General features: G+C 47.5%; 1 protein-coding gene across 3 annotated transcripts in view; it reads right to left on the bottom strand.

The window, feature by feature from the left end:
* Dpf3 (double PHD fingers 3) overlaps positions 1-13,774 on the bottom strand; it is a 275,295-nt gene that overhangs the window by 67,798 nt on the left and 193,723 nt on the right. For all 3 annotated transcript variants that reach the window (XM_075947683.1, XM_075947682.1, XM_075947684.1), the window contains exon 7: positions 13,145-13,282. In XM_075947683.1, coding sequence (XP_075803798.1) covers positions 13,145-13,282 — 138 coding nt within the window. The remainder of the gene's footprint in view (positions 1-13,144; positions 13,283-13,774) is intronic.

Raw genomic sequence — 13,774 nt, 5'->3', positions numbered from 1 at the left:
TCAAGAGTCCTCTTCCCTTGCCATTTGGCCACCAACCACTGAGAACAACAGTATGAATGGAGGGTTGAGGCTGGAGAGGGGACAGCTGTTTTAGGACAATCATAGCCCTGAGATTAGTCTGTCTGGAGAAGGGAAGGCCCAGGGCTGATTTAATAAGTCTTCAAGTTTATGGACAAGCCTGATAAATGGCCACACTCCCTATCATCAAGGACAACATGAGACAAAGTGAGCTGGAAGGCAGCACATGCCACAGGGAAGCGAGACACAAGGTGGCAAAGAGTTAAAGGCAGGCATCTCTGAGGAGGCCTCAGCACACAGTGGGGTGCGGGTGGGGGGAGTCCCTTGCGTACACCTGTCTCGAGCAGGCAATGTGTTAGAGGACTATTTAATGCCCTTTTGTGTCTGTTACTTGAGGATTAGACTAGTGTAGAAGAAAAGGCAGGAGGGGGAGTTTATCCCAACCCAAAGGGAGGCTGGCTTTCATCGTTTCAGGTTTGCGTCTCTCTCCCAATTAGCCAGGAGCTCCCTGAGGGCAGGAGCACTGTCTTTCTTCTCTGTGTTCCTAGCACCTGGCACATAAGATTGTCACCAAGCTGATAATAAACAATGAAAGGATAAACACATGGTCACAGAGGCCGGTTTTGTGGAGGGACAATGTGCCAGGCCAGGGTGATCTCTGCATCAGCACCACCTATGAACTCCGCCTGCAAAAGAACTCACAGTTTCTGTGCCCAACAGCCTAAAAATAGAGTATTTAAAGAAAAAGAAAAGACTGGGGGTCTTGGACTTCAGACCTAAGGATTAGGAAAAGACCAAGAGACTGGGAGACCAAAAGGCAGCCAAACCCAGACATGATGGCCCAAGCAGAAAGACACACCCACCGAGTGGGCAGGAGGCAGGTGATGGGAGCCAGAAGGGTTTGCTGTATTGGACAGAAAGAGTATTAAGGAAAATTGAAATAGGGGAACAGTTCAGTCAGTGAGCGTGAGGACCTGTCAGACTTCTGATTCCCAGAACCCACGTGAAACATCAAGGTGTGGACACACAGCAATGGAGAGAGAAACACAGGAAGATCCCTGGAGCTCGCTGGCCAGCTGGCTTAAGCTAACCTCATCTAAGAGTTCCGGGCTAGTGGGAGACCCTGTCTCAAAGCACAAAGTGGAGGACTAGAGAGATGGGGTGGTGGGTAAAGCGGTTGCTGCTCTAGCTTGGGGAACAAGTTGGCTGTGTCAGTGTGGACCCGTAATCCTGGTGCTGAGAGGCAGAGACAGGGGGATCCCAGGTCTCAGTGGTCAGTCGTGTTAGGCCTGTAGTAGCACAGTTTGTCACGAGTAGGGCGGATGTGACAGGAAAACTATTCAACCCACGGCTATCAGGAGGCAAAGTGAGAAAGACAGGACGCAGCAAGGGTCATAATAGCCCCTTTAAAGTCACATCCCACAAACAATGACCTACCTACCCATGTCCATCCCCATCTAAGATTTGACCATTCCTCAGAAGTCCTGTGGGCTGAGGACTAGGGATTCAACACACAAGACTTGGAGGAATGTTTCAGATCGAAACCAGCTCACACAACTCCTGTGGGACATGTGGCAGTTCTGTCACCGGATGCCACACACATAATCCGCTGACATTGTGCTTTTTAGTGATTTGACTTGCTGAATCTTCATTGCAGCCATAAGCTAGCATCATCGATGCTATGCTTTTACATTGATGATACTTGAGGCCCAAGAAGGCAAAGCAGCTTGTCCAAGGCAAAAGTTAACGATTATCTTGGCAATGAACCCAGGCAGCGTGTCCTTGACCAGCCCACAAAATACACCTTACCTTACCCCACAACATATAACTATGCCTTCAGGAAACTCAAGTTCAAAAGTCTGGCAGTATACATAAGATAGATAGATAGATAGATAGATAGATAGATAGATAGATAGATAGATAGATAGATAGATAATTGATAGATGATAGATAGATAGATAGATAGATAGATAGATAGATAGATAGATAGATATTTCACTTTTATAAGGCAGGGCTTCCCAAACTTTGCTGTGAAAATCATTTGGGGAGGCTGGCAAAAGGATTCAGTAGGTAAAGGTATCTGCTACCAAGCCTGAAATCTGAATCTGAACCCTAGGACCTACACTGTGGAAAAAGAAAACTCGCTCCCACAAGTTATCCTCCATGCACGTGCTATGACATAGGCCACACCCCCATGCACAAAATAAAAATAAAATGAAATGAAAACCATATTGAGAGTCCATTAAAATTCAAATTGGAATTCCAAGATCTAGGCAAGGCTCTCAAAACTCGTCTCTCACAAGATCTCTAGTAAGATGGCCAACCTACAAGGTTTGGCTCTGACCAAGGGTTTCCTGGGACCCTGGATGACTGGTCACCATGGTCCCAGGTGGTGCTGATTCTGCTGACCACACTGTAAGAAGCCAACATGAGGGCCTTCTGTGAGAAGCACAGGTTGTGTGAGTGTGAGAGGAAAGTGTGCTATGCTCTACTCTGTCCCTTTGAAAGACCACTCTGGCTGCTCTGCAGAGAAGAGATTATATGAGGCAAGAAGAGGCAGGGAAACAGAGGAATAAGGCATTTCCGTGATGCGTGCAGAAGCCAGAGGTGGCCAGAATGAGACAGTCGTGGGTGTATTTTTTAGGAACATCTGATATGGGAGTTGAAAGAAAGTAACAGATGCAAGTCAAAGATGCCTTCTAAAATTTTTACTAGGGGCATAAATCATTATTTTTAAATGAAAAGAGTAAGTTTTTTTTTAAGCTAAGAAAATGGTGAGATACAAAGTAAAAAGGAAAAGGTTCAGGAGAATCACGAAATAGTGTGATGTTTGACCTTTTTAAAACTATACTAAAACTTTCCTAGAGACTACAGACCCATTGAGACTCTGTAACGTGAAGGGCGAGGTCCATAAAACCATCACAAATAGCAAAAGTCATTAAAGCCCTTTGAGAAATAAATGTGTCTGGTGTGGGTCTAAGTGTAACCCCATATCCCCCAGATCTTAGGTTGAAGGCCTATGCCCTATGTGATGATGTCATTTGGAGCTGGAGCCTTTGGAAAGTAAAAAGATTTGGTGAAGTTGTGAGGATGGGGCCATCATGATGGGAGTAGGGAGAAGCAATCAGGGCGTTCTCTTTCTGCCTGCACACATAGAAGAAAGGTTGTGTCAGAACAGAACACAAGGATGGCTGGTATATGCCAAGGATAATGTCCTAACAGAACACCAACTCTACTCTCATATTGATCTTAGACCTTTATCTCTAGCCTTGTGAGAAGTCTGTTTCTGGAGTTTAAGCCTAGAATTCCATGATGGCCATCTGGGATGGCTAATCTTGGCTATCAACTATTGAGGAGTTGCCTCCATGAGACTGACCTGTGGGTATATCTATAAAGTGTTTTATCCATTGTTAATTGAGATAGGAGAGCCCAGTCCATTGTGGGAAGTGCTAGCCCTAGGCAGGAATACATGGATTGTCTAAGAAAGGTAGCTGAGCAAGTCAGAAGGTGCGAGTCAGTTTTTCTCCATAGTCTCCCATTTCTGCTTCAAGAGTTTCTGTGAGTTCTTGTCTTGGCATCGTTCTCAATGATGGTCTCTAACCTGCAAGCTAAACTAAACCCTTTGTGCTCCAAGTTGGTTTCAGTCAGTGTTTTATCACAGCAACAAAAAGCAAACTGTGCTTGCTGGCTGATTTTTATGTCATCTTGACACAAGCTGGAGTCATTTTGGAAGAAGAAGGAGTCCTTTTTGGAAGAAGTCAATTGAAAAAATGCCTTCACCGGATTGGCCTGTGCGCAAGGCTTTGGAGCACTTTCTTAATTGATGATTGATGTGGGAGGGCCTAGGTCACTGTGGGCAGTGCTACACCCGGGCTGGTAGTTCCAGGCATCATAAAAAGAGAAGACTGAGCAAGCCATGAGGACCAAGCCACCCCTCCATGACCTCTGCTTCAGTTCCTGCCTCCAAGGTCCTGCCCTGCCTGAATTCCTGTCCTGATTTTCCTCAGCAATAGAATGTTAACTAAAAACCTAAGACAAAATAAACCATCTCCTCCCCCAAGTTCTTTTTGGAATGGTGTTTTATCACAGCAATAGAAACCTAACTAAGACACAAGCTATTAGGCAGCATAAGCTAACAAAGACATGGCCTGTTGATGCATGCATCACTTCTGAAATCCCACTGTGTAATAAGATGCATTTGACAGCTAACTAACAGGCGAAAAAGGACATCATGAGTAGGTCCATGAGAAAGTTCCAGGAGGCTGGGCCTGGAACCCATCACTTGGGATTCCAGTGTCCTGACAGAGTTGAATGGTGTCCAAGCCATCCACACCTCAGCTTTCCAACTTGCTGTCTGCATTGAAACGAGTTACTCCAACCTCTCTGTGGCCCTCTATTTTCTCCTCTGAAAGATGAGAATTCTAGCACATGCCACCCGGACTTGTGAGCATTACTGGAGATGATGTGTGAGAACTGCCAGGGACCTAATAGATTGTCCATCATTTCTTTCCCCATTTCCTCTCCTACATGCAAAATCATTTCACTTCTGATTAAACAGGAAGAGAATCAAAGGCCAAAATAAGTAAGCTTTCTCAAGACACAGAGATAAGTCATGAATCTACATTCATGCCACATCCACAGGAGTGTCCCTTGGTCTTCTGGGCAAGACAGCACCTACCTTATAGGGTCATTGTAACGAGTGAATGAGCCAAGAATGTCTGAGACACTCAAGATATGCTAGCAAGTGTTATTGTTGTCACGGAGACTGCTCAGTCCGTAGAATTCCTTGATCCTGAACATTCTATATAATTATGACAGAGTGAGAGAAACCATAGAGATTCAGAAACAGTCAGCATGTGGAGAGTCAGCTCCAGGAAAACGGCCTGGTGAATACAGGAAGGCACCCTTCACGGGACTCCATGTCAGTTCCTTCTCTGGCCAGGTTTCATGCATTCATCTTATTTCTCTGTTACCCTAGAAGTTCTCCAAGGACAATGACTGTGGTGGTTTAAATAGATATGGCCCCAGAGACTCACGTCTTTGAATGCTTTGCCCATAGGGAGTGGCACTATTAGGAAGCGTTGGAGGAGGTGTGGCCTTGTTGGAGGAAGTGTGGGGGCAGGTTCTGAGGTCTCATGTGCTCAAGCTGTCTAGTACGAGACACGGTGTCTCCTGCTGCTGTCTGCAGATCAGGATGTGGAACTCTCTGCTTCTTCTGCAGCACTGTGTCTGTCTGCTAGGGTCAGGTCAGGCTCTGGTAATTTCCATGGATGCCAACGAGTCCTCAGGGGCAGTTAGCATCAGAATGTCAGAAAAGTCCCTTCATGTTGCCTCAGATTAACCATCTGTGATCACAGGCATGCTCTGCGGATCCAAATAGGGATGGGATATGGCTACTCACAATGAACAGATTTAGTGCCAATCCCATACCCCTTCACCTCATTGAAGATTCACGGCAAGCCTGTGAGGCTAGGGTGGTTATCTCTGGGCTATAGATAAGGCAGCTAAGGGGAGGGAGGTGTCAGTAGCTGGCCCACATTCCCAGAGCAGTGGGTAGCACATTGACAAAGTCATGGTTCACACTCTGGACCCATCCAATTTCAACACCACCACCATCTTCTCAGACACAGGACTGAGAAATTGCCTCCAGGTACTTACACCTCCAAGGACCCGAGCAACCCCTCAGGCTTGCTTTGTAGCCTGAAAACCATGTAAATCATCACTCAGCAAAAGTCCATCTGTTGCTAGTGCTAAGATTTGCTCTTTGGGAAAATAAAAGGAGAGAAGAGGATGACTTCCTCAAAAAGAGCCACATGTCTGCTTTTGCCTCATCTCCTCTATAACCAGGGCTGACATACCAGTACCGAGCTCACTAAGGAGTAGGCTAAATGGGTTTTTATAGCTTTTCAGATACCATTCAGAGGTGCCCAAGATTTCCAAGCACATCTTTAAGACATCTTTCATCTCCTGAAGCCGGTGCTAGCTGCCCCTGGGCCTGTGGCAGAGGACAGGGACAGCATGGCAGAAGACAAACATCTGCTAGACTTTTCCCAGCAGTGTGGCAATGACATCATGCACTGCTCTTAGATAATTTGCACATTATCAGACTAATTTCCAGATTATCTAATCAGCCGACATCACCCTTAATCAATTTGGCTCTCCTTTTACAGTTCCACAAAGTACACCCTGCCCTCAACAACAGACTAGCTCTGGGCATTTTCCTCTCAAGAGTGACAGAAAGGGGAAGCTTAATCCTGACCCAACACAGAACTCCCGCACAGGAGTCTGACCTCCAGGGACCTAGGACATCCCGACTTCAATTACATGGACCTGAAAACTTGAGATCAATTTTATAGAACAGTATTTTAAAATACTTCCTCCTAAGAACTCCAAGTTTGGTTTGAAAGCATATATTTAGTTATGCTTTTAAATAAAAGTTATTAAATAAAGTGGGGCTTCTTTTTAAATTCTCTCTTTCCTTTTAGGAATGGCTCTGATGGTTCCCACAGAATAAAGACTCTGCCACATGATACAGAAGATGCCTCCAATTGAGGACTCCTGTCTCATTCAGTCCTGACTTCAACACTACCATGAGATCCTGCTGCTATCAACTATATGAAGGTGGCCATGCTGTCTTAGACCTCACAGCCTGTATCCATTCTGAAACCTGGTATCTTCTCCATCCTGAATATTCTTCCTTGCTTTTCAAGGGTCAACCTGATCATCCCCTCCTTAGTGAACTCTTTCAAAACCTTACAGTTCAGTGGTCCTTAAACTTTCACATAAACCAGAATACCCTTCATGATGGTTCCTACCCTGGGACTCTTTGCTGGTGAAGTCTGAGACTCTCCATGTCCAATGAGTCAGCAAGTATAAGGCTAGTGCCCCATCAAGAGCACCCCTGCCTCATGATGCATAACACATACGACTATGAACCTTAGACACATTCATCCATTGCACATGATCCATTAGGCACTCCACTCAAGACTATGAGCTTCTCAAAGACGAGGACAAATCTTATTCACACCTCTGCTAGGCAGCATTCAGTGTATAGGCACCAAACTTGGGAATAGATAGATGAGTGAATAGATGGCTAGATGGATGTATGCATGCATGGATGTATGGGTGGGTAGATGGATGCATGCATGCATGCATGGATATATGGATAGATGGATGCATGCATGGATAGATGGATGTATGCATGCATGGATGTATGGGTGGATAGATGGATGCATGCATGCATGGATATATGGATAGATGGATGCATGCATGGATAGATGGATGTATGCATGCATGGATGTATGAATGGACAGATGGGTGGATGGGTTAGTGGGCTGGGGGTGAATGGGTAGGTGTATGGGTGGATGCATGGATGGATGGATGGCTCAGTGGATAGGTAGATAGATGAATGGGTGGATGGATGGGTAGGTGGGTAGGTAGATGGATGATGGGTGGGTGGGCGGATAGATGCATGGATGGATGGTTGGTTAGATGGCTAGATGCACTGATGGATGGATTCAATAAATGAATGAATGAACAACACAGATTTATTTACATTATTTTTATGCTTAAATCCAAAACTTTGATCTCGTCACTACTCCCAAAAGTGTCCTGAAAACATCTTTAGTAGATTCCAGTTGCACAAATAAAGTAAACGGAATTTTAAAGATTTTTGAAATTGTGGGCCTTGGTCATTGAGATTTTGAATGTTAATAATCTTGATTACTCTAAAAGAATCACAGGAGAAAGTAACTGAATCTCACTGACACTCAGAGCCCTGATCAAGCCACCCCTCCTTTTATTCATGTACACACACAGCTATGTGTTGGCATAACTATATACAGATGAATGTGGTAAGAGAAACTAATGGGAAAAAAGACCCTGGCCTCATCCAGGGGCAGGAGGAGGGCAGCAACCCAGAGGAGAAAGACCCCATCAGAAAGGTCATTTCTCCCAGAGGGAGGTCTAAGCTCCAAGCCTCCCTAGCTGTTCATGTGTCATAGGTAGAGAGCCTCAAGCACAGAGCAAAGGAGGCAAACCTATAGGGAAGAAACCCAGAAATGAACACTCAGGAGAAAATGAGAGAGAGTAGAAGAGGAACAAAGGTGGGAATGCGTCCTCTGGAAGGGGCAGGAGGACAGCAGGGGATGAGTCCTGTGGGAGGAGCAGGAGGACAGCGGGGGATGAGTCCTCTGGAAGGGGCAGGAGGACAGCAGGGGATGAATCCTGTGGGAGGAGCAGGAGGACAGCGGGGGATGAGTCCTCTGGAAGGGGCAGGAGGACAGCAGGGGATGAGTCCTGTGGGAGGAGCAGGAGGACAGCAGGGGATGAGTCCTGTGGGAGGAGCAGGAGGACAGCGGGGGATGAGTCCTGTGGGAGGAGCAGGAGGACAGCAGGGGATGAGTCCTGTGGGAGGAGCAGGAGGACAGCAGGGATGAGTCCTCTGGGAGGAGCAGGAGGACAGCAGGGATGAGTCCTCTGGGAGGAGCAGGAGGACAGCAGGGGATGAGTCCTGTGGGAGGAGCAGGAGGACAGCAGGGATGAGTCCTCTGGGAGGAGCAGGAGGACAGCAGGGGATGAGTCCTGTGGGAGGAGCAGGAGGACAGCAGGGATGAGTCCTCTGGGAGGAGCAGGAGGACAGCAGGGGATGAGTCCTGTGGGAGGAGTAGGAGGACAGCAGGGGATGAGTCCTGTGGGAGGAGCAGGAGGACAGCGGGGGTGGCAGGTGTCTTAACTGCTGAGTTGGCAGCTCAGGGCAGCAAGGGCTGGGGAAGGGAAGGTCACTGCTGACGCCAGCTGGCCACTTTATCCTTTCAGTTAAGAAGCTGCAGGTATGGGGATGAGCTTGGGCTCTGCTGAGGACACAGCTGAAGGGGATGGAGCAAAGGACAGGAGCAGTACCAAAGTCAAAAGGCCCCAATGGCTGTAGGTGGTATGAGCCAGCTGCCTGTGGCCCTGCATATTTCTGTATTTGTGGGGCTCTTTTTCTATGACAGCAGCCTGGGTATCATCCCACAGCTCTACTAAAGGGAATGTCAGCATTTCCACTTGCCAGCATCCAGATTTTCTCCTGGGGGAGCCACAGACTAGCCTCCCCGGACTAAGCTCTTCTGCCTCCCTCCCTCGATCTGGAGGCCTGACTGGGAGAGGACAGGGAGCTGAGCCCTCAGGATGCTGCTGAGTGGTCACATTCAGTTCACCACACAGCCCTGGTGGCATTTAGGGGCAGTGTGGATGGGAGCCCACCCTAAGCCCCAAACAGTGAGAGCAGCTAATGACTGGGTATTAATGATGCCAGCAATTAGTGCTCACAGGAAAATGGCGGGGACCTGCTCACCAGGGGCATGTGGGAGGAAATAGAGCGCACATTCGGAGCAGCAAGCGAATCGATACAGCAGCATGTGTGGCCCACAGAAGCCAGGGCGAGCAGCTACAGCTGGGTTTGTCCGGAGAGACTAGGGCTAGGGGCTTGTCAGCTGTGCCCACTTCCCTTCAGGTAAAATTAGGGCTGGGCACAGAGTTTGCAGAGACAAAGTTGTGAGAAGACACCTCAAAGAGAAAATTAATTAAAACATGGGGCGTTTCTGGGGTTTCTGGAACTGTCTTTGTCTGAAGAGGGCCTAGATCAGCCCACATACGGCGGGTTCTCTCTGGGAGGTCAAATGATGCTTTGTGAAGAAGTCCATGTCTCATCAGCAGGTGAGAAAGGAAAAAAGATGGAGGGGGGACTGGAGCATGTTGCTCACCCACGAGCCCACAGACGATGAAGGCAAGCATGAGGCATACATATACATCCCTGTATAGAAGAAGGAAAGGCACAGTTTCTGTACTAAGCAAGTCCGTGTGATCTCCCTGGGATAATACCTAAGGAGGACACAGAGGCCACTGATAATTTCACATTCGAACTCTTGGCAGAAAGAGCAAAGAATGTCAGTGCTGATGTCAGAAATCTACTTGGAGGGGACCTCAGGAACAGCTGGGGAGGAGCGTCTCCCTCCAGTTACTGTTGTTGCCAGAACTTTGCACATGTACACACATATATACATGAGTGTGCAAAACCACCACTCACTGTGGACACTAAAGTAGTGAGGGAAAACACAACACAAAGGAAGCCATCCAAACACTATAAAGAAGGATGCCTGTACACAGAAGCAAATGGCCAGACATTGAGGAAACGCAAGAGCTAGGCTAGCACTGGAGGGGTGAGAAAGAAAGCTAACAGACACGCTGGAGAGAGAACAAGTCACTAATCTGTGCTTTCCAGAAAGCACCTAAAGCCAAAGATCATTTCCAGTCTCTTCCTGGTAGGACGCGACAGCTCCCTGTGACTTCCTAGACACTTAGACCAGAGAAGATAAAGAGGAGAGAAAAGGGAATGGCGCTGTCAGCTGCCTCAACAGACAGGTCTTCGTCCCTGACAGAAAAGGAGAGCTCTCCCAAAGGGCAGACAGAGAGCCGGCTGTCATAAAGATTCAGGATCTGGTGCGGAAAGAGAGAAGTCAGCCTCCTCCTCCAGCCCTGCTTCCCAGAGTCTGCCCAGATGGCAACAGGAGGTGAGAAAGCAAGGGTCTGCCACATTAAAAGATCGAACTCTCAAAGCTGAAAACAAATTCATGTCACAGGATACATTTTTCCCAATTCCAAGTTCCTATATTGAGGCTTAACCTCTAGTACTTTGGCATTTGACTCTACTGAAGATAGAGATAGATAAAGTAGTAATCAAAGTGCTGGAGAGATGGCTCAGTGGTTAAGGGAGTGCACTGTTCGGTTTCCAGAGCTTACATAGCGTGGCTAGCAACTACCTGTAACGCCAGCTTAAGGGACCTGATGCCCTCTTCTGGCCTCCACAGGCACTGCACTCATGTTCACATACCCACATACAGACACACATATACACGTGATTTAAAGTGAAAATAAATCTCCTACTGCACGTACTGGCTTTGTGGGAGCCTAGGCAGTTTGGATGCTCACCTTACTAGACCTGGATGGAGGTGGGTGGTCCTTGGACTTCCCACAGGGCAGGGAACCCTGATTGCTCTTTGGGCTGACAAGGGAAAGGGACAGAAATGGGAGGCGGTGGCGGGGAAGAGACAGAAATCTTTAATAAATTAATTAATTAATTAAAAAAACGTTGCTATGGCAAACATAATGGTGGATAAAACATAAATAAGGTGCAATCTGATGCTCAACTCCAACTTGAAAAAAAGGGGGGGATTGCCAAAAAATGAAAAAATAAAACTATCCTTTATGAATAAAAAAAAAGAAAAGAAATCTGAAGGAGGAGGAGAAGTAGTAAATGAAGAAGTGACGTTTGTTAAATGAGACTATTGGAGAAGCTGGGGAGACAGCTCAACTGGTAAGTAGTTGTCATGAAGACACAGGGACCTGAGTTTAGACTGCGCCCCCAGCACCCATACAAAAAGATGGAAATAGCTGCACGCACCTATAATCCCAGAGCTGGGGAGGCAGAGACGGGCGACCCTGGAGGTCTCCACAGCTAGTCTTGCCAAATCAGTGAATTTCATGTTCAGTGAAAGACTTGGTCTCAAAAAGCAAAGTGAAAGCCAACTGAGAGTATATGTAAGTGTGAAAGGCAGACAGACACACAGATGCACAGACAGACAGACAGACAGACTCGCATGCATGCGTATGCATGCACCTACACACCACACAATGCAGCTATTAGGGCAGGCAGGTCCTAATCCAGTCTGCCTGATGACCTTATAAGAAGAACCCATGTGCATGGAGAGAAAAGGGCAGAGCTGCCAGAGGATAGCCATTTGCAAACCAAGGAGAGGGATGTCTAGAAGCCAACACTAACAATGCCTTGACTTTGGCTTCTCAAGTCCCCAGAACTGTGAGGAACTAATTGCTGTAGTTTAAGACTTCTGGTCTGAGGTATTTTGTTGTGCCAGCCACAGCACCCTGATAGAGAAGGCAGCATGGCCATTGAACATGGGACACTGGTCTGGAAGAACCACACACAAACCTAAGCAAAGGTCTTGGCCAGGGGATGCCCATGGTTTCAGACGTGTGGTGAAAGTGTCCATGTGGCATGGGTCCCATAAGCTGAGATTCTCAACTACACAGGAGTCATCTTTAAATTTAGAATCTGGCTGCTTTTAAAAGGCAGAGTCTTTGTTCACTTTAAGAATGTATACCATGGCTGGAGCATTAGCACTAAGAGCACTTGCTGCCCTTCCAGAGGATCCAGGGCCGATACCTCATGCTCACACAGAGGCTCACAACCCCGTCACTTCAGTCACAGGGGATTTGATGCAGTCTTCTGACCTCAGCAGGCACTGCATATATGTGCATGCATACGTGCAGGCAAAATGCTCATATACATGAAATAATGAACCAAATCTAAATGAAAAAAAGTTTTTAAAATATCTACCAACAAATTGTATAAACGAAGCAAAAGCCCACATCATACGTCCACAAATACCTCTCCCTCCAGTGATCTCAGTATGACCCAGATCTTGAAGCAAGCTCAACAGATTCCATGACCACATCCTGTTTGGGGGTGTTTGTCATCCCAGAAACCATACAGGATGGGAGAGAGCCAGTCTAACAGTGAATGCCCAGCCCCCTTTTCATTCCTAATTCATAACCGCGAGTTGAGGAAGGAGAGAAAGAATAGAAACAAATCTGCAGAATCACTTTGAGTCTTCAGAGCCAACTGTCATCCCAAGTGACATATCCATCCAGATGGCAGGAGAGCTCCATAGTAGTGACCCATACAGGAAAACCACAGCAGTCAACCAGAAACCGTCAGTCGCTCGCAACAGCTGTGAGCGGCCCTTCTGAAGCTGAGGGAAATGATGGACAGGTCTGGCCTGCGACAGTAGCCAGGTGAGGTCACTCCCCTTCTGCTGGACACTTACATCCTGCCTCTGTCTGGAGACAAGGCTGATCACGAGCATTCAAACCTGCTTACTCTTTCCTGGGTGCCCAGCTCAGCCATAGGAATGGTGGCTGGCTGTGCTGAGGGGTTCATTTACCGCACAACACCAAGACCCCATCAGCTGTTGCTGCCGGGAGATACCAGAGTGGAAAGAAAAGAACTGCTCCCCACAATACCTGCCCCATGCCCCACTCCCCAACCTTACAAACGGGGACTCACGTCTGTGGTTCTCGTTTCTGTGGTTGGGTGGGGACCGCGTGTCCTGGTCTTGGGCTTCATCGCCCTCCTCGCTGGCCAGGTGAGTGTGAGCATAGTGGTAGCTGAGTCCCGGCCGGTTCTTGTAGCGCTTGCCACAGACTAGAGAGGAAGAGAGAAGAAATGATGGGCAATGTCAGCAACTTCTGTGGTCACCTCTCACACTTCGGGGTAACAGTCCCCAGCTGTCCACACCGGAGCCAGGTTTCCCCTTAAAAGTGCCTCCCACCCTCAGACCCACACCACTGTAATCATGGGGCTCGTGTATGCAAAAGAGGTATATGAACACAGATACTGTGTACTCTACCATTCTGCCTGTGAGACCCTGGGTAAGTGAATGAACTGCTCTGTGTCTCCGTTGCTTTGGAGACAAAATGGGAATGATAGCTGTATGAGTTCATTAACCACGCACCGCACCGAGTCCTTAGGTGAGCACTGTTTGACTGTGTGTTTGTTACAGCGTTAGGTACGCTGGCAAGTGAGTTGGGTATGCTAGGCACTGAGCTCTACTCCTGGCCTTAACACGGTACTTCAAATGGTACTGAGCACACGGAAAGGAAGATTATCATCAGAACTTTGCAACTTCACTGGAAG

The sequence above is a fragment of the Microtus pennsylvanicus genome, chromosome 14 (assembly GCF_037038515.1).
Source record: "Microtus pennsylvanicus isolate mMicPen1 chromosome 14, mMicPen1.hap1, whole genome shotgun sequence".
NCBI classification, from domain to species: domain Eukaryota; kingdom Metazoa; phylum Chordata; class Mammalia; order Rodentia; family Cricetidae; genus Microtus; species Microtus pennsylvanicus.
This window is presented reverse-complemented; position numbering and strand designations above follow the sequence as displayed.